General features: G+C 34.9%; 1 protein-coding gene across 2 annotated transcripts in view; it reads left to right on the forward strand.

Moving 5' to 3' along the window:
* The window catches only part of mib2 (E3 ubiquitin-protein ligase mind bomb 2), a 105,858-nt gene that overhangs the window by 60,782 nt on the left and 20,790 nt on the right, over positions 1-24,286 (forward strand). For both annotated transcript variants that reach the window (XM_076469529.1, XM_076469531.1), the window contains exons 9-13: positions 5,037-5,205; positions 14,640-14,773; positions 18,419-18,567; positions 19,006-19,162; positions 23,365-23,519. In XM_076469529.1, coding sequence (XP_076325644.1) covers positions 5,037-5,205; positions 14,640-14,773; positions 18,419-18,567; positions 19,006-19,162; positions 23,365-23,519 — 764 coding nt within the window. The remainder of the gene's footprint in view (positions 1-5,036; positions 5,206-14,639; positions 14,774-18,418; positions 18,568-19,005; positions 19,163-23,364; positions 23,520-24,286) is intronic.

Consider the following 24,286-nt stretch of genomic DNA (forward strand, 5'->3'; position numbering starts at 1 on the left):
TATGGTCAGAAAGAGAAAGGCTTTACCCTCAATTCTCCTTCACATAACTAAAAATGGCCACTTTAATACAGTGGAATTGTCAGGGTGTTCATTCTAATATAGATAGCATTAAGGATATGATTGATTTTTATCATCCTGTGTGTCTTTCCTTACAGGAAACATTCCTGAAACCTGCCAATACAGTCACCTTTTTGCAGTTTTCTTTGTACAGAAATGACTTGTTATGTGACGGACGAATACATTGAGGGGTATCACTGCTGGTGGATCAGCATGTGCCCACTCTGTCTTTGCCACTTGATACACCCTTGAAGGCATAGTCATCTGTGTTTCCTTGGATCATACCATCACTGATTGTTTTCTATACCTGCCTCCTAGAGGGAGACCTATGATCAATCAGACATTAGTTCTCTCATTGAACAGTTGCCGTCTCCCTTTTCAACCCTGGGAGACTTTAGTGGACACAGGCCTCTCTGTGGTGAGGCTGATATTGATAGAAGGGGTCGTTCTTTAAAGAATATGCTCTCAGATCATAACCTTTCTCTTATCAGTACTGGTAATCATACCTATTTTAATGTACCTAGTCAGTCTTTTACTGCTATTGATTTCTCTTTTCTGCTCCCATTTACTTTATTTTTCTTGGGGGTTGACAGTGACCCACAGGGCAGTGGTGATTTTTCTATCATTCTGAGGGAAATTGGCCATGGTTTATGCCACCCAACACACATTTCATGGTGGAAGCTGGACCAGGTTAATTGGCCTCTTTTGCAGCTCCCTTAGAACTTGATCATTCTGTTGTCTGTAAGCCATCAATAGATGACTGTGTGATAGCAGTAACTGACTGTATTGTTCAAACAGTTGCTCAATCTATTCCTGAAACTTCAACACGTTTTAACATGGTATTCTCATTCATGGTAGAATCCTGTCTGGCATGTAATGTTCAAAAATAGGCTTTGGAAGGCATCCCATTCTTAAAAGCTGCATCTCTTTCCAATGGGCTAATTCAACTGCTTGCAAATAAGATGTCAAAGCCAGAAGGAATTTTGGAGTAAGTTCACAACTATCATCTTTTCTACCACCAGTTCCAAAGTCACATGGGACAAAATTCAGAATGTTAGTGGGCATTATAGTTAGGCCCCAATTTCAATCTTGCTCTTTGATGGCCAGGAAGTTGCTGACACCCATAGCATCACCAGTACTCTCAGCAAAAGCATTTCCCTTGCATCTAGCACTTCTGCCTTATCTCCCACCTTCTTAGCCATCAAGATTTGAGTAGAACAATCACCACTCTCCTTTTGGGTTGATTGTCTCTATGAGTATAATTGTCCCTTTACATTGGTGGAACTTAAGCTTGTTATTCATTGGTCTGGCAGTACATCAGCCTGATGATTTTCATTATGAGATGCTGCACCATTTCTCTGCTGCCTCTCTTGCTATTTTTCTGGTTGTTTTTAACTGAATCTGACAGGAGAATGCTTTTCTTGATGCTTGGTACTGTGCTATTGTCCTCCCTTCTTCTAAGCCTAGAAAGGATCCCAAGATTTCTTCGAACTACTATCTAATTGCTTTTACGAGCTGTTTCTGTAAGGTTTTAGAGAGGATGGTTAACAGTCTTTTTGTCAAACAACCTCATCTCACTTACCTAGTGTGGATTCTAATAATAGCGCTCCACCATGGGTCACCTGATTTGATTTGAAACATGAATCAGGGAAGCTTTTCTCAAGTGACATATTGTTTCCATACTTTTTTTTTTACCTTGAGAAAGCTCATGATACTGTGTAGAGGTATTGCATTCTACGAGACCTCCACTCATATGGGTGGAATGGCCACTTGCTCATTTTTATAAAACATTTTTGTAGTGGACTGGTAATTCCAAGTCTGTGTGGGTTCAACACCTTCCAGTTCTTTCCCACAGGAACTTGGAGTCCCTTAGGACTATGTCATAAGTGTTGCACTTTTCAGTGTAAAAAATTAATGCAATCAGTGGATAACTTGTCCCCTACAGCAACTTCCAAGTCTCATGTCAGTCATCTAGCATGAGGTTCATTGAAGTGCAGCTACAGACTGCACTGAATTGTTTACTGAAGTTGACCACAGCGATTGGTTCTACTTTTTCTTGCTCTAAAATGGCTTGCATGCAGTTCTGCCAACAACAGGGTATTCACCTCTATCCCAAGCTCTGTCTTGGAGAAGTTGTGCTTCCCATGGTCCCTGAGACAAAGTTCTTGAGGCTTATCTTTGATTGTGGGCTGACCTTTATTCCACACATCACACATCTATGTGTTAGGTGTACAAGGGTACTGGACATCCTTAATGTCCTCATGTCTTAGGGAGCACATTGATATTCTGTGCTAAAAATCTACTGTGCCCTCATTGAATCAAAACCAGACTATAGGTCTCTGGTCTATGGCTGTGCCAGGATCTTGGCTTTAAAGATTTTGGACTCTGTTTACCATCAAGGGCTTTGGCTTTCCGCAAGGGCTTTCAGCACTTCTCCAGTCCAGAGTTTGTATGCTGAGTCTCATGAACATCCTGTACATCTCTGCTGTTTGCAGCTGTCTTTACTGTATGCAGCAAAACTTTGATCTTAACTGCAGCATTTCACCTGGGGTTGTGTTTTCCTTCCTTAGTGGGCTAAGCTTTATCAGAATAGATAGTCTGCCATTGTCCCTTTTGTCCTTCATATCCAGGCACAGTTGGCTGAATTAGGTCTGTCCTCAGATGATATTGCTGTCTCCACTTATCAGCCCATCCCACCATGGCTTATTATCATCCTTAAATGTGACCTTTTTTAAGTCATCTGAAGAAGGTTGATACTCTCAAGTGGAAGTACCATCTTAAATTTGCTGAACATCTTTCAAACCATCTTTCCATTCTTATTTATACAGGTGGTTCAAAATCAGGTGACTCTGTGGGCTCTGCCATGGTTTATTATGGTTCGGTGATTACACACAGGATACCCTCTACAGTTTCTGTGTTCACTGCTGAATTGTATGCCATTTCTCTTGCACTAGATCACATAGAACATACGTAGTACATGAACTCTACTGTTTGTACCAATTTGCTTAGCTCTCTATTGGCCCTGGAATAGCTTCACGTTAGTTCTCACACTGTTCTCATTATTATACAAAACCAACTGGCCTGTTTCTCTTTATCATCTATTTCTATTCTGTTCTTTTGGATAGTGGGCCATGTTGGTATTTGAGGGAATAAGCTTGCTGACACCACAGCTAAGTCTGTCTGCTCTAGTGGTATCAAGTCCATTCCTGTCTCATACATGGACTGTGGTCCAGTATTCAAGGCTTGGCTATGCACCAGTTGGCAGTTGAATTGGAGTGAGCAATGTGATAACAAGCTTTCCCAGATCAAACTTTCTGTTGCTTTTTGGCTGTCGTGCTTCCTTAAGGAGGAGGAAGTTGTCCTGGTTAGGCTATGCATTGGTCACAGTTTTTTAACTTGTTTTTCTTTTGTCTAGAACTTATGCACCAATGCCTGATCCGTGTGACACTCATGCAACAATAGCTTACATTTTACTGTCATGTCATTGATATGACCATGAGTGACGGCACCATTTTAGACATATTTTTACCATGGGCTAACTATTGACGTTGGACAGTGTCATTGGCGATGGAGATACTGTCCACCTCAGTTGAGTTTTTAAATTTTTAAGGGCTATATTGGCCTTTTTAAATTTATTAAAGTTTTTAATTCAAAAATTGGACTTTGTTTTGTTTTAACATAATTTCTTACATATTTTAATAATGTTACTGTTATTTTTAATTTTTTATCAGTTGTTTGGTGCAGATAGCCTAGTTGCTTTGTGCCAATAAAAAAGCTAAACAAACAACCAACCATTATAGTTTACACATGCAATAAAAACTAAATAGTTTTTATTTTGTTTAACAAAAATATGATACAGAATATGTAAAAATAAAGTTTATATATTTATATAAACACACTGAATGGCTGATTTGTAGAGTATCCCTCACATTTGCAGGACATTCAATTGGTTTGCAAAATAGATTGATCATGTATTGTGTGAAGTGGTTGATTGAACCTTGTAACTGTGGAGAGACAGCCATATTATAGTTAGTCTGTAAGACAATGAGAAGAAGCTGTTAATCTTTAAAAGTGGTAGTATAGTAAGTGCATGTTCTGGTAGGCACATCATTATCAAACAACTTTCTATTTTTCAATTGGATGCTGAAAAATTCTTGGAATTACTCTGTTGATATTAGAGTTAAAAGCAATTGTGCTTCAAATGATGATAGAAAGTAGAGATGACTGGATAGAATACAATAATCGGTGTTCTCTACTTAACTGTAATGCTCGAAAGACATGACAAAAATTTCATGTCAGTTGATATCTAGTTCAAAAATTGTTTTTCAGATGCAAATAAGATAACACAATTTCATTGTTATTTAGGTCATAAAATGTGGAAATAAATAATTGTATGATGTAGTCTCACTAGTTGTGTTCTACCACATTTAGTAGTGTAGAGAAAACCACAACTGTTGTTTTCACAGAGCAAGCCGTTAGTATAATTATATTAGAAGTATTCTGATGGCAGAAATTGGGTCTTTTTATTCCTCTAGACTAGTGAGTAACATTCAGAATACATAGAAACATTTGTGCTAACTATTTCCTGTTAGACAAAAGCTTTTATAAGATGATGGTTTGCCATTTCACCATCTGTATATTCTCAGACATTGGTTCAAAGAACATTACAACTGTGAACCAGTTGTAAACTGATTTATTGATGACTGGACCACATAGCATGTTGTGATGTTTGTATTATGCTGAATTCAGACTACTATTTCAACAGAAGGTGGTCAGTGTAACCTGTTTTTAGATTGAGGCTATAATAAAGTGGTCAGTTATTGTGCATCACTCCATGAGATTTGGAGATTTTTTTTATATATGATTTTCATATATTTTCCTGTTCTTTTAAGAGTTAATAAAACTTGAAAATCTTATACCTTACAGCTACATCTTGTTTACTTATTTAACTAACAAAATTTGATTTAAATTTATACCAGGTGTTAGGTAAAACTGGGAAAGTAACTAAAATATATTCTGATGGGGATCTTCGAGTAAATGTTGAAGGTCAGACATGGACATTTAATCCTTTATGTGTGACTTTGGTACCAGGATCAACAACAGAGATGAACAACACAATGACTGCCAACCAGAGAGAAGAGCACACTAGTAAGGGGACTTGTTTTAAATTTAAGTAACTAATCAACATATCAGAATCATTTTTATATTGTATAAGAATATTATTATTCTTTCATTTAAAGAGTTAAATGTTAATGAACATTAATCCATGTATTCATCCATTAGAAACTAAAGCACTTATGAATAATTGATTAGTTGAGTCATGGAATATGAGTAAATAAAGATTAAAATGTATAACACTTTAAATAATACTTCATTAAAAACATTTGCAAATTAAAGTAAGTGAAACCAGTATTAACTATACTTTAAATGGTTAGATTTATATTTCCACTACTAGTGTGGAGCAATGTACTTACTAACTGTAGCTAAACTGGTATTAAAATGTGTTATCCTTTAATAGAGAATTAAAACACTTTCTAGTAGTTTACCTAATAAGATACATGAATTGAAATTACGAAACCAACTGCTGCAGTGTGTTAAAAGATGAACACTTTATTTAGAAAACATTTTAGTTATCCATGCAATTACTAGCACAGAGATGAATTTATAACCTTACAGTTGGTTTAAATATCTATTAATTGATATTCAATGTAGTATAAATAAAATGCTCTGTATTATCATCCCATGAAAAGTTCTATTATTTTGCTTGCTATTTTTTATATGGATTATAGTTTTATGTTAATTATGACAAGCTAAAAGCTGTCATATGAGAAGAAAAAATGGCTTATTTTTCTTAAATTGTATTTAAATCAATATTTTATGTATGTTTTCTAAATATTAATTATAATATAGTAACAATATATATATGGAGAAATATTTCTTTTCTACAATTTTATAAAATCAACATTTTTTATTTGTTTTTAAGTATTATTTGATCAGTGTTTTGACTTCTGTATATTGTTATGTTTAGATTTTTCTGATTAATCCTTATAGATTGATACCTGTGAAAACCGATTCTGAAAGACACATCAGTTATGATGATAAAGGCAGTGAATTTTACTATGAATTTTACGGTCTTCTTTTTGGATTGTTTTCCTAGTTTTTGTTTTGTTAGCCTGCTGAGCTGAGGCAGCAAGCTTTAATTTGGGCATTTTTTAAATTGAAATGTGCTGCAGGTAAAACACAAGTTATTGCAGAGTTGTACACAAGTGTTTCAATTGGACAAATTTTCCTTATGTTGTGTCAGTGTTTCTCCTTGATAACCAAGAGAATGTAACATGGAATTTCAGCTTGTAACTATGATATTTGTGTACCAAACTTAAGATGTAAATACAGTCTATTCAATTTTATTAGTTATCACAATCTCTACCAACCTACACCCCTAGGAGTGGCCCCTAGGGTTTATCAGCTGGTCCACTTGGGCTAGGGTCAACCAAGTACCATTGTTGGATGTTCTCAACAGGTGTTGTGGATGTTGTATCTGATGCTGGTGTTTGGGTATAGTTCTCACAAAACCCTGGTGTTGCTGCAGTGTCATTGCTTGGCATTGTAGTGCTCCATGGTGAGTGGGGTCAGTGAGCACCATAATATTCCTTTTTTATTATGGATCCTTGAAATAAAAACTTAAATAATATAGTGAAAAACAGTTCTTAGGTAAATGACCATGTCTTGAAGATTTTGAGCAGCAATCTTCAACATCTGTAACACCTGTACTTTGATTTCTTATACTACATTCTCTTTCAGACAAATCTTTAGGGCAAATGTCTCCCTTTTTTATTTAGAAGAGACTAAAGGGACTTGCTGGCTCTCCAGAGCCAGTAAAGAAGCTTTGCTCTGGTGACATATTGGTGGAAACATCCACATCTAAACACAGTGAACTTCTCTTGCATTCAAAGGCAATTGGGGATACACCTATTGAGGTTATGCCTTATGCTACTCTGAATTCGTTGTGAGGAGTTATTGTTGAGAGGGGTTTGAAGAACATCCATGAGTCAGAGATTCTTGCTGGTTTTTCCACCCAAGCAGTTTCTGCAATAAGGCTTATCTTTACTCCCAAAGATGGAATTACGATGCTGACCAATGTCCTCATTCTGACATTTACATCACCACATCCACCTGCCACCATCAAGGCAGGTTATCTGATTTGCATGGTATGGCCATACATTCCAAACCTTCTCAGATGTTTCTAGTGTCAGCAGTTCAGTCACTCAAAGACATCATCATGTGGTTCCTTGACGTGTGCTTGTTGCAGTGGCGGGGACCATGATGCCTATCAGTGTAAAACAGAATCTTATTATATCAGTTGCAGTGGCTCTCACCCATCCTACTTTTGTTCTTGCCCTAAATGGTTGGAAGAAAAAGAGGTGCAGCACTTGAAAATGATTTAAAACATTACTTACCCTGAGGCACAAGAGTTGTTGCCCACCACTTCATATTGGAAGTATCCTACTGCACTTTGTTCCACTACTACTGTAGGAGTGCAGAAGGATCTCTCTGTGCCTCCAAAAGAATTGTTCTCAAACCAAATGAAAAGTCTTTTGACCTCCATGATTAAAAAAATTGATGAATCAACATCAACACCAATCTCTGTCCTTATCATACATTCTTTGCTGGAATGTATCTACTTCCTTTGGTTCCAGGTACATGCATTTCTTCAGATACATCTTCTCCCACCCCAAGATGCAAAACAGTTATTCGTTTATGTCCTCAATTGCTAGAATCCTCTTCCTACAAGAAAGACCTGCCAAATTGACCCAGAGCAGGATCCATGGACATCAATAGGCATACCTCATATAAAGACAATAAAGAAAAAAGATGTGGTCATAAACAGAAGGACTCTCCACCAGTTTGCCTGCACATAAATAAAATGGCTATCTTGATCCAATGGAACTGTCGAGATTTAAGTCCTAATCTGGATGACATCAAAACACTGATTGCTTCCTACCATCCTGTATGTCTTTCCTTATAGGAAACATTACTGAAACTTGTTAATACAGTTGCATTTTGGCAGTTTTTTTGTACAGAAATGACAGGCTGTGTGATGGATGAGTGCACTGTTGGTCAATCAACACGTGCCCACCCTGTCTTTGCCACTTGATACATCCTTGGGGGCTGTAGCCATCTGTGTTTCCTTGGGCCGTACCATCACTGTTTGTTCTTTCTACCTGTCACCTGGAAAGTCCTATGATCAATCAGACCTTGATGCTCTCATTGGACTGTTGCCATCTCCCTTTTTAATCCTGGGAGACATTTAATGGACATTCCCTCTGGGAAGTGCTAATATTGATGGGAAGGGTTGCTGAGTAGAGTGTATGCTCTCTGATCACAACCTTTTTCTTTTCAATAGTGGTTCTTACACTTATTTTCGTGCACCTAGTCTGTCCTTTACTGCTATTGATCTCTCAATTTGCTCCCTTTCACTATTCTCCCACTTTTCATGGAGGGTTGACAATTATCAAAGAGGCAGTGATCATTTTCCTATAATTTTGAGAGAGACTGGCTGTGGTCGATACCACCAAACCTGCGAGTCCCAGTGGAAGTTAGGAAAAAAAAACTGTCCCTCTTTCACTGCTCTCACAGAAATCGATCCTGCCATCATCTGTAAACCATCAATAGATGACTGTGTGGAAGCAGTAACTAATTGTATTATACAGGCAGCTGCTCAGTGTATTCATAAAACCTCAACACATTTTCCATGATATCCTTGTCCGTGGTGGAATCCTCCTTGCCACATGGCACGGAAGGCTCAAAAATGGGCTTGGGATACTTTTCATAGGTATCCCTCACTGTCGCACCACGTCGCTTTCCAGCAGGCACATGCTCGGTGAGTAAGAGGTCAAAGCCAAAAAGGAATCTTGGATTAAATTTACAGCCAGCATATCCTCTACCACCAGTTCCAAAGTCGTATAGGACAAGATTCGAAAGGTCAGTGGGCAGTGTATAATTCTGTCTCTCTCTTGATCTTGCTCTCTGATGTTCAGGAAGTAGCTGATACCCAGAGCATTGCTGATACTCTAGGTGAAAGCTTTTGCTGGGTATCTAGCACTTCTGTTTCATCCTCCACCTTCTTAGCCATCAAGACTCAGTCAGAGCAATTACTTCTTTATTATAGTTTTCCCTTTACACTGGTGGAATTCTGGATCACTGGTATATGACTCTGCCAGGATCTTAGCCTTAAAGATGCTAGACCCATTTCATCATCAAGGACTTCAGCCCTGCACTGGGGCCTTCTGCATTTCATCAGTTTAGAGCTTATAAACAGTCTCATGAACCTTCTTTGCACCTCTGCCATTTGCAACTGTCTTTACTATATGCTTCAAAACCTTGTTCCTTACCAGAGCATCCCACTTGAGGTTGTATTTACCTTCCTCGGTGGGCCGTACTTTTTTAGAACAGATGATCTACCATTGCTCCTTTTGGCCTTCGAATCCAGGTGCAGTTGGAAGAACTGGGTCTGTCCTGGATAACATTACTGTATCCACTGGTCAGCCCATCCCACCATGGCTTCTTACAGTCCTCAATTGTGACCTATCTTTAAGTCATCTGAGAAAAGCAGACACTTCTGATTAGAATTACTGTCTATTATTTGCTGAACATCTTTCAAACCATCCCTTCATTTCTGTTTATACAGATAGTTTGAAATCAGTTGACTGTGTGGGCTTTGCCATGGCTTGTTGTGGTTTAGTGGTTGCACGCAGAATCCCCTCTATAGCTTCTGTCTTCACTACTGAATCGTATGCCATTTCTCTTGCCCTGGATCATATAGAAGCTAAGCAGTACTCAAATTTCACTATTTATACCAACTAATTTAATTCTCTACTGGTTCTGGAATTGCTTCATGTTAGTTCACATCCTGTTCTCGCTGATATCCAAAACCGACATGCTTGTTTCTCTTTAGCATCTAATTCTATCCAGTTTTTCTGGATACCAGGCCATGTTGGTATTTGCCAGAACGAGCTCTCCGACATCACAAGTAAACCTGTTTGCTCTGGCACTATCACTGCTGTGCCTGTTTCATACATGGTCTTATGGTCCTGTATTCAAGGCTCAGCTCCATGCCAGTTGGCAGCCAACTTGGAGTGAGCAACATAAAAACAAGCTTTTCCAAATAAAACCCTCTATTGGACTTTGACCATCTTGATTCCATAAGAATCAGAAAGAGGAAGTTGTTCTAACTAGACTACGCATTGGTCACAGTTTTTTAACTCATTGTTTTCTTTTATCTGGGACTGATGTACCAATGTGTTGTCTGTGTAACACTCTGGTCAGAATAAGCCACATTTTATTGTCTTGCCATTGTTATGACTCTCAAAGACGGCACCATTTTAAATATGTTCTGTCCTAAGGTTTATCTGTAACGTTAGACAGTGTTATTGGTGATGGTGACACTGTCGACCTTACAAATGTTTTTAGTTTTTTAAATGCCATTAAACTTTTTAATGCTATTTAAGTTTTTTAATTTATATGTTAGATGTTTTTTTAATGTGATTCCCTTTTAAGAATCAAAATCCATCTTGTTCGATTTGAAAATAGAATATGGCCGTAATGTCATATAACTCAAAACCAGGACTGGAAAGGCCAACTTCAGGTGGCTAATACTGCTGTTTAAACTACCTGTTTGAACTACTTGTTAGTCATTCTGGTGAGTTATAATTAAAATTTTGCTATTTTTCTCTTTTAAAACTTTTTTACTTTACTTTCTGAAAATGGCCATGACATCAAATAACTCGAAACCAGGACTGGAAAGGCCAACTTCAGATGACTAACGGTGGTTTTGAACTTACCTGTTAGTCTTTCTGGTTAGTTATGATAATTACAATTATACTACAGACTTGTATTACTGTAGTTTTTCTCTTACTGCTATAGACTAGATGTAAAAATTGGATTTAATGTTTTTAATTCAAAAATTAAACTTTGTTTTACCTTGATTTTCTTTTATGAATTTCACTAATTTTATTTTAATTTTAACTTTTTACCAGGTGTTTGTTGCAGATAGCCTAGTTGCTTTGCACTGTAAAACATGAAACCAACCAACCAAATCTCCATATCACCATTTTTGAGCTTATAGCAGTTTGTCGACCTTTGTCCTGTCCTCCTTCCTTTCTCTTCTCAGGAGAAGGTGGTTATGGTGCACTCTGAAAAATTCACAGTGGTCACTTGTATTGCAAAGCAAGGATGTAATAATTCCAGGCCTCTGTGCTTTCAGATTCTGGATCTTTTTTTCTGGGCCCACAATCACTACATTATAGTTTTAGCTTGTCATGTACCACCCTGGATCTGGTTGTAGATTGATTATCTCATCCCAACAGGATACTTCCCATGGAGTAGTCTTTCTATCCACTGTTCTTTATGTGGGTGTATTTCCAGCTACTGGTGCACAAAACTTCCTTCCTTTGGTCTTTCCTTCTACATCTTCTTACTCTGAAACTGGAAATGTTCAGTCAAGATTGGAGGGTTGTCATATGCATGCTTGCTCTCCTGTTCAACTCCTCTCCAGAATTCTATCCACAATCTATACCACTTTGTGTCTAATCTTACTGGTGGTTCTATATTGGCTAGCACAACCATGGTTCCCACTGGTATGATATTTTACCTTTGTAAGAAGAGGGAAAAGCAGGTTTTCTTCTTTCCATTTCTTTTTTGGTTGGAGCAAGATCAGCATATTTGTGATGATGAGAAACCCACTTGAAATAAAAATGTATTTCAAGGTGGCTGGTATGGGTATTAAAACTTTTATCAAAATAGTGTACAGAACAATGTTTCAATCTACTTTGGTCATCTTTAGGTTTAATAGAGTTTTTATACTGTTACCAGCCATCTTGAGATACAGGATCAGCCTTAGTTGGATCCTCCTCTTAATATTAAATTAGAGATTATACTGCCCTCTTAATACGGTTGTGTATAATAGAGACTTTTTTTATTAATCCAAGATGCAGGAGGGTATTTCTCTGCTTCTGTTGTTGAGTTTGAAGGACTTTGCTTTATAATATTGCCAACAGGATGTACCTATGGTGTTTTTATACTTCATTGAATGCTCCATGTCTGCCTCATAATTCTAAATGCAAAATGTCTCTTATCTGCATTTGCAGTTGTGTCATTATTTTTATTTTTAAGATCAATTACAGATATTGCCATGTTCTTATGGTATAGTTGAGGCAATGCCACGACCTCGTAAAGCCAGGTTGAGTTTGTTGTACTTCTCACTCCTGCTGTGATTTAAGGAGTTTGCCATGTTTCACCTGACTACTAACCTTCTCATTGTAATTCCAATAGCTCGATGTTTACCACTTTGTATTTAAGATTGGGGCTGATGAGTACGTGTAACATGGTCCAAATGCTTTAGCCACTATGTTTGTTTTGATTTTCAACCATCTAGTGTTGAGTACGAATTATGGAAATTAATCTGTCCTGTTGAGGTTAGGTACCTATACAGTTTATTTAGTTTATATTTTGCTATGTGTTGCACTTTCTAAACACATTACAGTTGTGTACATCCTTTTTCTGCCTGTATGAGATTCATTTCCCATTTCAATGGCAAAGAGCATACCTATTCCACATACAGTACTGGACCCCATGTGTAATTTGGTTTCAGTTCAGAAAACGTCCCTTTATTATAGGGAACAAGTTTCTGCCTGGTTTCTGTGTTGAGAGCATACACTAGACCCTCCATATTTGTGTTGAGGGATTCTAGCTTTGTGAGAGGAGGTAAGACCATGTCAGAAGTTTACATTTTCTTACACTGAAGATATCTTTCCAATTAGTACTTGCTTCCTTTCACACACTTTTCACCCTTCCTCCCCACTGCCTGTGTTCTTCTTAAAGATTTTCAATTCTCAAAAGTGAGGGTTGACAAGAAATAGCTTAGGAAGCTAGTTGCATCAATAGAGATGGTGCAATACTGTTGGTGGAGAGTAGTCATATGCTATGTACATTTTCATTTGTGGCACAGAATGTTTGAGGTATGTAGGTTGGTGTGTTTAGTATGAAAATTTGTTCAGCTTTGCATAGAGGCCAGAAAGAAAATGGAGATAGTTCTGTGTGAGAAGATACGAGAACCTGTCAGAAATACATTTTCAGTGAAAGAAAATGGAGATAGTTCTGTGTGAGAAGATACGAGAACCTGTCAGAAATACATTTTCAGTGAAAGAAAATGTTAACATATGTTATAATTTGAATTTTTATATTGCCTTAAGTTTTAATTTCTTTGTTTTAAAAGAAACATTTAAAAAACATATAAAATGCAGTTTTTGTCCTTTGATCCTCATGCTGTGAAAAATGTCTACTTTAGCAGGAGCTGAGCGTACATATGTAAGCTTGCCATGTATATGAATGTCTAGATGGCAGTGTAGATGTGAGTGCCCTTTTAAAATGTAAGGTACATAGTCTTACAGCTGCATTCACTGAATATACTTTATCATAAGATTTACAATATACATGTGGTTAGTTGATACAAGTGCATATAATCATTAGAAAGAGCTTAGTTTACTCTACTCTACCAATGGTTAATTTTTGTATTGGAGTGGATGTAACTGTGTAGTATTGTTGTCTTATTGATTGACCATAGTACTTGTGGTAGTTCTCACCTAAATATGCTGTACTTAGACAATTAAACTGTATTTAGGTCGTACTTTTATATTTTAGTAAATTAAATATTTGAACGTGAACGGTTTAATGATTTTTATCAGTTGGACTTGTTACCTGGGTTGTGAAAGCTGTGTAAACAAGATGGTGGTTATCCACACCATTTTGCGTGGAGTCTGTTGAAATAATCTCATAAAGACCTGCAGGCATCAGTTAATGTTTTGGCATAAATGAAGACAAATAATTTGAAAGTCGAATGAAAACTGAACTATAAGGGAAAAGATTAAAACATGAAATTATGCATATGTGAAAAAAATTGACAGTTCTAGTGAATTTTGACAAAATGTGTAAAAGCATGTATGTATTTCAATTTGTTAATTTAAGATTAATAAATACAATTATGTATATATATCTGTTTATTAATTTTAAACATTTCATTGCACCTTATGTTGATAATAACAGATAGTGATATAGTAGAGAAAATGGAAATTGAAATATAAACACCTTAAAAACTTTTGATATTCATTTATGAGGTTCTATAGATTATTGAAACCGTAATATAAAAAATAGTATCTTTATACTTGCGATGTGAACTATTCAGAGTCTGAGTGCAAATAACTACATGAAATAATGAATTTTTATTAGAAATACTAAAAACAAAATATTTTATTTTTGTAAATTTACATACTTTTAGGAACATTTTTGTCAAATTTCAAATGATTTTTTATGCTAGTTTTATTTTTAAAAACATATCACAAGAGTTATTTTCTTTTTGACAGAAGTATATTGTTCTTAAAGGGTTATACCTGTACACAGTTAATGATAATTAAAATACAGCCACAAACCATGTATATTTTGGAATTTGTTAAACCTAAATTATAATTTTCTTTTGCACCTGATTTTGTATTGTAAGGATAATTCAGTGACATTTGGCTATTTCTTAGATCCTTTGTTGAGCCACCTCCTGGTAGATCAACATCAACACCTTGAGACCAGCAATTTTGATCGTCTAGTGAGAGAGGCTGCTCAAGGCCATCAGGAAACAGTTCAAGAATTATTGCAGATTTTTCCTGATAAGGTAGGCAAAACAGATACTTGTAGGCTGCTTTAAAATAATAACATGGGTTAATTAGGCATTGCTTAAATCAATGTTTATCCTTTTGTATTTTTCAAAATATTTTATTTCAACAAACATTTAAGGGTGTTCAAATAAACAACTCCATTCAGATGAATTTTCTTTAGGCATACATTAGTCTAAGGTTATTTCTGCTACTACATCTACATCAACTCATCAGTTTTGTGGTTTCTGTTGTCCTGTATCTGTTTTTAATTATAATGGTGTTGAAATTAAATTAGTGAAGATGAAACTAAAGGTTATTTACTTGCAATAAGAAATATCTTTTATTAATTAAAAAAGTATTTTACTAGAATTTTCATATATTACTTCATGATGTTTATGAACTTTCCAATTGAGAAGTTGGATATACTAAAATTAAGTGTGTGTATGGTTTATGAGTTGAAAAATGATAGATGACATTTATAAAAGAAAATTTTAGTGAAAAGTTTAACTTAAAAATTTTGGTTACAAATTGCTTAAAAATAAATAATTGGCATTGCTTGAATTTATTATGCAGTACAAGAGTACTCAACATTGTACATCATATGTATGAAACATTCTTGTTTTAGTTATTGATTTTTTGTATCCTCTCAAAGAATTGTGATTATTGGTTATTTTTATTGTATTAAATTGTGTGTATACAATAGATTTTCCCTAAATATTCATGAAATTTTAACATTTTTAAAAGACTGTTGTAAGCTTCCATTATCTGTATCTTTCTGCAGTATACAGTTGTTCACTACAAGTTTGTTATATATTGTCATTAGTACCAGAAACAGGTGATTAGTCATACTTGTTAATTGAGTAATCATGTTCAACAACAACTAAAAAGTTGGAGTTAGGTGCTGCCACACATTTCAGGAAAATGAAAAAGATTTGTAGTGGGTGCTACAATACAATTGCACTTCCTTATCTCAGCAGTTTCAAAAATCAAAAAAGGTTGGCAGTGAGTTCTACCAACTGTTTGCTCTCCTTCTGGACAGCAGTTAAAAAAATTACAGCAACTTTGCCATTGCAAATAGAAGGCAAGCAAGTTTAAGAGTAATGTTTCGATTACTTGGATAGTTGTAATGATTGGAAACTCTTATTCTGATTTATTGATTATTTTTATGACAGTTAGTGCAACTGTAACTTGTTTAACCCTATGGGTAGAAGTGGTGGTTTATATGCACAAGCTATGCCTTTTACAGATTGCCATTCAACATAGGATTTGTTATCAGGGTTATCAACTATTCATTTTACCCTAAACTACAGATACAGTATAGAGGGGTACTGAAAACTGTAGGTTTGCATTTTTGAACCTTTAGAGGTTATGAAAATACAGTTCATAAAATATGTGAGGAAAAAGTATATTTTATTATTCTCCCTAGGAGGATCTCCTTGCACTACAACTTGTTGAAGCCTGAGTGAGACTGATGTCATCAATTGACAGGCATATCTTGAGTTTAGATACCTTTATAAATCATCTGGTTGCTGTGTACAACAGAATTGGACATTTTACAAAATTCTTGCCACATTTTGTGTGTATATGCATAGTAAATTTGAAATTACAATCAATACTTCTCCAATGCATGGTATGTCTAATGGACTGAGACCATGTACATTGGTTCAGTTGGAAACACTGATTTTGATTAGTTCTTTATTTTCATGGTGATGATAGAATTCTATTGATCAAGTCTTAGGACAATCAAACACAGTAGCAATCAAAAGCACAAATTTAAGTTACTTGATTTAATTGTAATTTTGATGAGTTTATGTGACACTGGTTGATGTAATCAGTGCTTGTATGTATTTGATTAATAAACTATATTGCCTAGCTCTGATTATTTTTACTTGTTAGATATGAGTATAATAATTAACCATATCACAGTGAGTCACAGGTCAAAGGTTATTTCATCATGTTTATTGACTTTTATTCAAAATTTTATTTAACTAGTATTTTATGATATCAAATTGTAGATTATATTTCAAATATTAGTATTTTATATTAAAAGTTAATTTTCTAATTTAAACATAAATATATTAAAAGAGCACATTTAAATATTAATTCTTTGTGCATCATGTGGTATGTTGAATAAAGCCTTAGTTCAAAGTATGTGTTTGTGATGTCCAAATAGAAAATATTGACAAGCTAGAATATAAGGTAAGAGCTTCATATCTTTTCAATATGCTAAGATATCGTCCATGTTCCAAAACACACACAGTCTTGTCTCTGTCCATTTCTTTCCATTTTTGAAACACTTCCTCATGTACACACAGTTCTATCTATGTCCTATGAATAACCAATTAAAAGCTCAGAATTTCCCTGTCTGTAGTGACTTTCTTGGCCATTTTAAAATATTATGACATGAACTGTTTCTTTAGATCCAAGATTGTTAAGTCGAGATTTGAGTTTTTTTGATTATTTCAATTGTATATACAAAACCTAAAAAAGTTATTTTGTTTCACATCATCCTTGTGAAAATTTGATAGGCTTGACAACCTAGAGAAAAGATAATAGTTTGCTATACTTCTCTATTTGCTATTCTGTGTTTTAAGAAAATAATGTTAAGAACATATTTGTCAATAGTAATAATGTATATGCATATATAATATATCATAAATGAATTGTGACTGTATGCCACACTTAAAACACAGCCAAGACAGGTCACTTTCTGAAGAATAAAGTTTTAATTTAATGGATACAGTAACATGAATGCATGTGCAGCTCATTAATGGAAGTTATGTAATGTTAGCCAGGCACAACTTGAAGGTCAATATAAGAATAATAATAAATAAATATCAATATATAACATTATGAGATTTAAACTATTTAGACTAAACATTTGTATTTTCATGTTATAATTTGTAGTCTATCTAGAATGAAAAAAAGTATAATTTATATTTATTTACTAATTCATTGTGGTGGTTATGATGTCAGTCAAATTGACAGATCCCATATAATTAGGGTAGAGAAAATAACAGACAAAATATAAAGTTTCACTGAAAACAAGCATTTGAAATGTATTTAGGAGGTTTAGAGATTACTCAAATAATACTTGAGACAAAGAATATTTTTAATCATAACATGAAAATCATTTTGCTCTTAGACTGTTAATGAAACAGAATTGATATTTTCACAAACAAATCTATAGTAAAAATACTTTATGTAAGAAATCTAATTTTTTGTGTACAAGTCTACCAAATGTTTTGAAGGTACATCAAATGTTACAAGTACTTAACTCGTGTATATTATACTTAGCCCATCATGGAAAGGTTCAATCTGTCCTAAATCTTAGAATGCTTCTTTATAATTAACATTGAGCTTAGGCAGAACATAAATTTGTAACTGCTTTATGGCTGATGCTTTATTTCTCCATTGGTTTATAAATGGGACTTTTGCAAAACTTGAGCCAAGACAAATTGGCCTGTAAAGCCTATAATCCATTTATTTTCATATTATTTTGGGAGTGTCAAATTAAATTTTAAAATTCTAGCATGACTGAATGTACACTACTCATAAATATGTCTACAGATCCTACTGAACTGTTAACATAGATATAATTTTCATAATGTTTTGTATATATATTCTAAGGAAGTTTTAGGCATGAACCACTGTTTTATTAGGTGGACCAGAAAAGCTCAGGAAAAACAGCTCTTCAAGTGGCATGTCATCAAGGACACATTGACATAGTTAAGATGATACTAGCAGCTGGAGCTACTACAGAAGTGCAGGATGATGATGGAGACACAGCTCTACATTACTCTGCTTTTGGGTAAATAAATGAGAATTTTGGTAATACATTTGTAATCGTATAAATGTTTTCTCTTCTAACATGTGATATCAAAAATGTTGTAGCATTTGTTTTTTTAGTAATAACTCATAATTAAACTTTATATTTAGTGCTTTTTAATCATTGAAATACAGGTGAATGTGTGTTAAGTAGAAAATTCTGCTCATTAATAAGAAAGTGATTTTTATGCCTGTACTTTAATTTTCAAAGCTATATTGTACATGTAAAACATATTTTTGTAAGACTTTAAAAGGGGGAAATATAAATAAACTTACTTTGAAAAGATGCGAGACAACTGTTTGTATTGTTGTATTTTTAAGCTTTTATTACACAAGTTTATAACTGTCACATACTTCAAATGTGAGGAAGCATTGTCATTAAGTTGTTTTGTTTTTTATGATTATGATCTTTTCCTATCAGGAATCAACCTGATATCATGGAGTTACTACTTAAAGCCAATGCTGATATTGATGCAGTCAATAAAGCTAGATGCAGTGCATTACATGTTGCTGTAAACAAGCAGCACATAAATTGTGTAAAAGTGCTTCTCAGATACAGGTGTAATATTAACATTCAGGTAAGTGTGTTATTAACTTACATTATTTATGCTGAATTTCAGAATTTTTATGGTTCTTTTTGGGTGACCTGGTGGTTACGAAATTTAACTTACAGTCTGCAAGTTACAAGATCAAAACCTTTTGTTGAGCACTTTGCTCTTTCAGCTACAATGATTATTACAAGGTAACAGGTAATTTTAGTATTTGTTGGTAAGGAGTAGTCCAAGAGTTAGTTGTGAGTGGTGTTAACTAGTTGCTTTTTTTTCTAATTTGTTACTTCAAAATTAGGAATGGTTAACATGAATAGCCTTTGAATAACTTTGTATGAAACTCATCAAATAAACAAACAAACCTCTTTTGAACTGAAGGAATTGTGTTTTTAGAAATTATGGGAATTATGATGAAATATCTTCTGTAACTAGAGAATGCATAGTGTGAAACAACCTTATAATAGAAATAGATTTATTTAAGGTACTCTTAACCAAGATTAATATTTTTCTTTTCTTTTTTGCATTTCTCATTCTGTCATTATATTCTAGGAGATAAATGTGTTAGTCTAATTTATAATAAACTATTAAAACTAATACCTTTTCTTTTTGTACATTAGATACTGAGGTTGAGTTAATTTGTGTAATTTTAGTGTACAAAAACAGACTTATTCATCTGATATGCATATGAATTTCTGATACAGTACTTACTTCCTCTCACAAGATTAACTATTTGTGTTAAGTGCTGCTTTCTATATGCAGAGCTTTTCTTTATACATGACACAAGTATCATGCTTACCCTCTATTTTGGAATTAGTATATTCCAAAATGACTCTCATGCATCAGTCAATAGCAGCAAAGCATGCTAATGTGACTGACTGGTTTATTCCTCTTCACTCCTCTACCTGTTTGAGTGTTTGAGTATGGATGTGTTTTTATTATTTATTTATTGCTGCATATCTGTTTTTGTTTCTCTCACAAAGTGGTTTGTTTTAACCTTCATTTGATTAGTTCAACCAGATTTTTTTTTTTCTGTATTTATCAGTTAATTCACTTTGGTTCATTTCTGCACTCCAGTTTTGTGAGATTTTTTTGTGCAATGCATTCTTAATTTCATGTTGCCACTTTTGGTGTCATAACAGTGACTAGCATTTTTCATGGGCCTCAGGTGCAGATTCATCTATTGTCATGCATTGAGAAATCTAATGTTACAGTCTTCAACCTTACTCCCCAGACTTTGCCATAGCTTCTGTTGAAACTGCTGAACATTATTCTCAACCTGTGCACTTTTCTTGATTTAATTCCATTTTCATGGAATTTCTGTCTCAGGTTTATGTTGTTTTTTTCTTCTCACTTATTCCTTTTTCATCCTGTCTTTCATCTTACGTATTCTTTTTCCCACATTTGATTTTTCCTCCTTCCCCTACCATTCAGGTTATTGCTGTTCTGTTAATCTCACATTTCCATGAGGAGATAAGCTTGATGTATCCACCAAGGACTTTTTGTCTTTTCATCCTTTCTTACCATTGAGCAGACTATGTTTTTTGATCATCAGTTGTTTAATGTTGTTTTTTTACTTCTTTTAGTTTTATACACATTCTTCTCTGGTATCTTTGGTCATTAGAGGATCTCCACAGATGTGCTGAGGTATTTTTGCCTATACCATTTACTTTCTCTCCTCCACTTTAGCTCGTACATTGTTTTCAACTATGGCCTCACATACATGGTTTTTGTGCCATGGGATCATCTAGGTAGGGACTCAGTTTTGATTCGGGTCACTTTACCCCATATATATCTCAAGGTCTTGTTTCTTTCTTGTTTTGCTCCTACATTCCTTCTGGATTCAGAGGCCTCCTAGCCATACTCCCTTTCCAGATTGGGTCATTAATGTGGTCCTTCCTGCCTCGATTTTACGTCATTTTGGACCAATTTCCACCTGCTTCCTGTTTTGTTGGTTCTTTAAGACATATTTCCTTCTTCTCTTGGTCTTTATATGTTGCCTATCTGTTTAGTTTGCTGTTAACGTTTCACTTATCCTCTGTCATCCTGCCTATCCCTCCTTTCTCCAAATTATTTCTTTCTCCCCATTACTACAGTGGTTTGGGAAGTTTCTCACCAATTTTCTATCTTCACTCTCATTCAGACTTCAGTAGAGTGCTGTGTCCAGTCTGGGCCCTAAAGTGTGGTGTTGCATGCACAGCTACCCTCTGGGGTACCTAAATTTTTTTATTCCCTGGCTTGTGGTCTTTCTTCTCCTTTAGAAATGGCCAGTGTGACTAGGTGGTTATGGCACTAAACTTGTAATCTGAGGGTCATGGGTTTGATCCCCATCACACCAAACATACTCATTCATTCAGCCACGAGGGGCATTATAATGTTATGTTCAGTCCCACTATTTGTTACTAAAATAGTAGCCAAGAGTTGTCTACAAACAAACAGATTCTTACAAATAGGATCTGCCTTCTGGTACTTACAGCCTACTGCTCTCTACCTTCTTCATCGTGTACTTTATTCCATGTTTCCTCTTGTTCACTCTGTCTTCTCATATTTTCCCTTGTTTCTTGTCTGTATGTTTGTCTCCTATTATCTTCATCACCTTGCACTTTTGTCTGTGTTGAGGTTTGTAATCTAGAATTCAACTGATAAGTTTTATCTATTTCCCTTCTTTTTTTTTTTTTTTTTTGAGGGGCCTTTCTTTCTTCCCTTTCATCATATGGATCCTACTCTGTGGGAAGAGTAAGATCCATCAAAATCCACAATGTACACCACATTGACTTGCATGCTTTTGTCCATGACTCCACATTGTTACCATAGAGGTGGGGTGTTTCATATTATTATTAGGTCATCTATTTCATGTTAATTGTTTCATGAGTATGTCTGTTCTGGATAGTACCACTCATGAACTGCATGGGTAAGGCAGAGAGGGGATAGCTTCCCATTCCTGCTATACCTTGAGTGAATAATTTGGTATGGTTTGCTTTTCAAAATAAGGTATTGTGGTCACCTGTTGTACTGTTTCTAGTGATTAAAGTTCTCTGAACTCTCCAATGCATTTTTACCTTCCTACTTTCACTGGTGTATAGAAGTCTTTGCCTTTTTCCAGTTCCAAGACTCTGGGGTAGTGGACCATGGAGGCACCACCCTGAATGGGTTTCAACAAAATTGGGAGTAGTGAGTAGTTGAGAGTAATGATGGTGTTCTGCTGGTGTAGATGTGATGTAGCCTCCATAGGAATTAATCCAACAGCTTCCTATTTACATATTTAATATTATCCAGAAAAATAGAGTTGATCTGTCACTTTACAGGATGAAGTGGGCTTGTTATGTATACCACTATTACAGGAGTTGATCCATCATCTTACTGGATGATATGAACTCCTTATACTATGTACACTACTGTGTAGTTGGTCTGTCACCTTAAAGTTAATGTGTTTTCCTCTTACACATTCCTTACCACCTGGAGTTGATCCATTGCACTTGAGATTCACTCCTTTTGATTGGGAACCCTTATCCTGCTTTCGTGTAGATGTCAGTTCCCAGCATTGAGGTGTTGTATTTGAGTGAACCAATCGACATAAGTACTCACACAAGTTGTATTCATCCTCTCAGTGCTGCATTGCAAGGTCCAGATTGCTGTAGGGTGTTGATCTTTGTGTAGTACTCAGGAATTGGTGTGGATCTTAGTCCCCAGTTCTTGAGTTGCAGGTGAAGACAGTATGATTCACATCCTACTCTCACATGGATGTTGGTACCACATAAAGCAGGTTTTGGATGTAGCTGACTTGCTTAGTATGATCCAATGAGTTTTAGCCAATCCACAGTTTGCAAATTTTGCTCTTTTGTTTTATGAATTATACATATGTAAAGAGTAGTATACTTGACTTGGAAGTGATGCTTTTGTTATTCTTTCACACCATCCCTCCTCCTTGTCAGTGTGAGATTTTAGCTAATCATGTGACAGGGGGTAAATTCTATATCAAAAGTTATAATTTTCCTATACTGAAAATATGTTTCCAAACAGTACTTTCCTCCTATCACCCTTCCTCTTCACTCCTTCTCTATTGGAATTAGATTATTCCAATGTGTCTCTCATGCAAAGTTTTTGGTGTGTGCAAGGAAAATGTTTGCATATTGAGGACAACACTGAACAAGAATAGTTAATCTTGTGAGAAGAGGTAAGTGCTTATTAGAAATAGTAAACATTATGATGTGGAGACTTTTGTTTTATTATGCCAGGATTCATATGGAGACACAGCACTTCATGATGCTATTGGAAAGGACAGCCAGGAGATTTTAGAATTATTAATTAATGTGCCAGAAATTGACTTCTCCCTCAAGAATAAAAGAGGATTTAATGTTCTTCATCATGCTGCATTAAAGGGAAACAATTTGTATGTATATTATCAATATGTGTTGAAAATACTGTATGTGCCTAGTGTAGCTTAAAGTTGTATGGTAAAGAATTAAGTATAACTTAAGCTTTATTGTGTATGTTGTCTAAATATTTCTTCTTTAGTTGAACAATTAAATGTGCATGCATGACATCATTCTTATCAATTTTATTAGTTCAGATGCTTCAGTGATGGTAAACAATCACTGTGTTTACATTGTGTGATTTACGAGTTCTACCCTTTAGTTTATTTAATAGTGATTTTTATTGTTATGTTAAATTCAGCATCTAATTGAGAATTGAAATATCATATGTATTTGTAAATTGCTCTATTTTTTTATACAAATATGATGAGACAATTTGGAATTAGATAGATAACTTAAATTTTTTATTTTGGAACTTGTTGGTTTTTATTTTGAGTGTATACTTCACTTAGTATCTGCCTAAACTGAATGTAATAAATGATATTTTGTTAATAGTAGCATATCTTTTTAAAATCTTCTCTGATTTAAAAAATATTTATGTGTATATTTCGCTTACTTTAACTCTGTAGCTATGGGCTTGGTCAAATCAGCAAGATCATGACCCCAAATAAGACCTTTATGGCTTCCATACTATAATTTCTAATGTTTTGTGTACTTTCACGAAACTTTTAAAACTTTCAGTAATCATTAAGAGTTGCATTTATATAAGAAAAATCAGAATGTTTAATGAAGTATTTTTGCTGAGAAGTTCTCCATAATTTTTTAGAGTTAGTGTTGACTACTT

Source organism: Tachypleus tridentatus, chromosome 12 (assembly GCF_004210375.1).
Source record: "Tachypleus tridentatus isolate NWPU-2018 chromosome 12, ASM421037v1, whole genome shotgun sequence".
Lineage (NCBI taxonomy): Eukaryota > Metazoa > Arthropoda > Merostomata > Xiphosura > Limulidae > Tachypleus > Tachypleus tridentatus.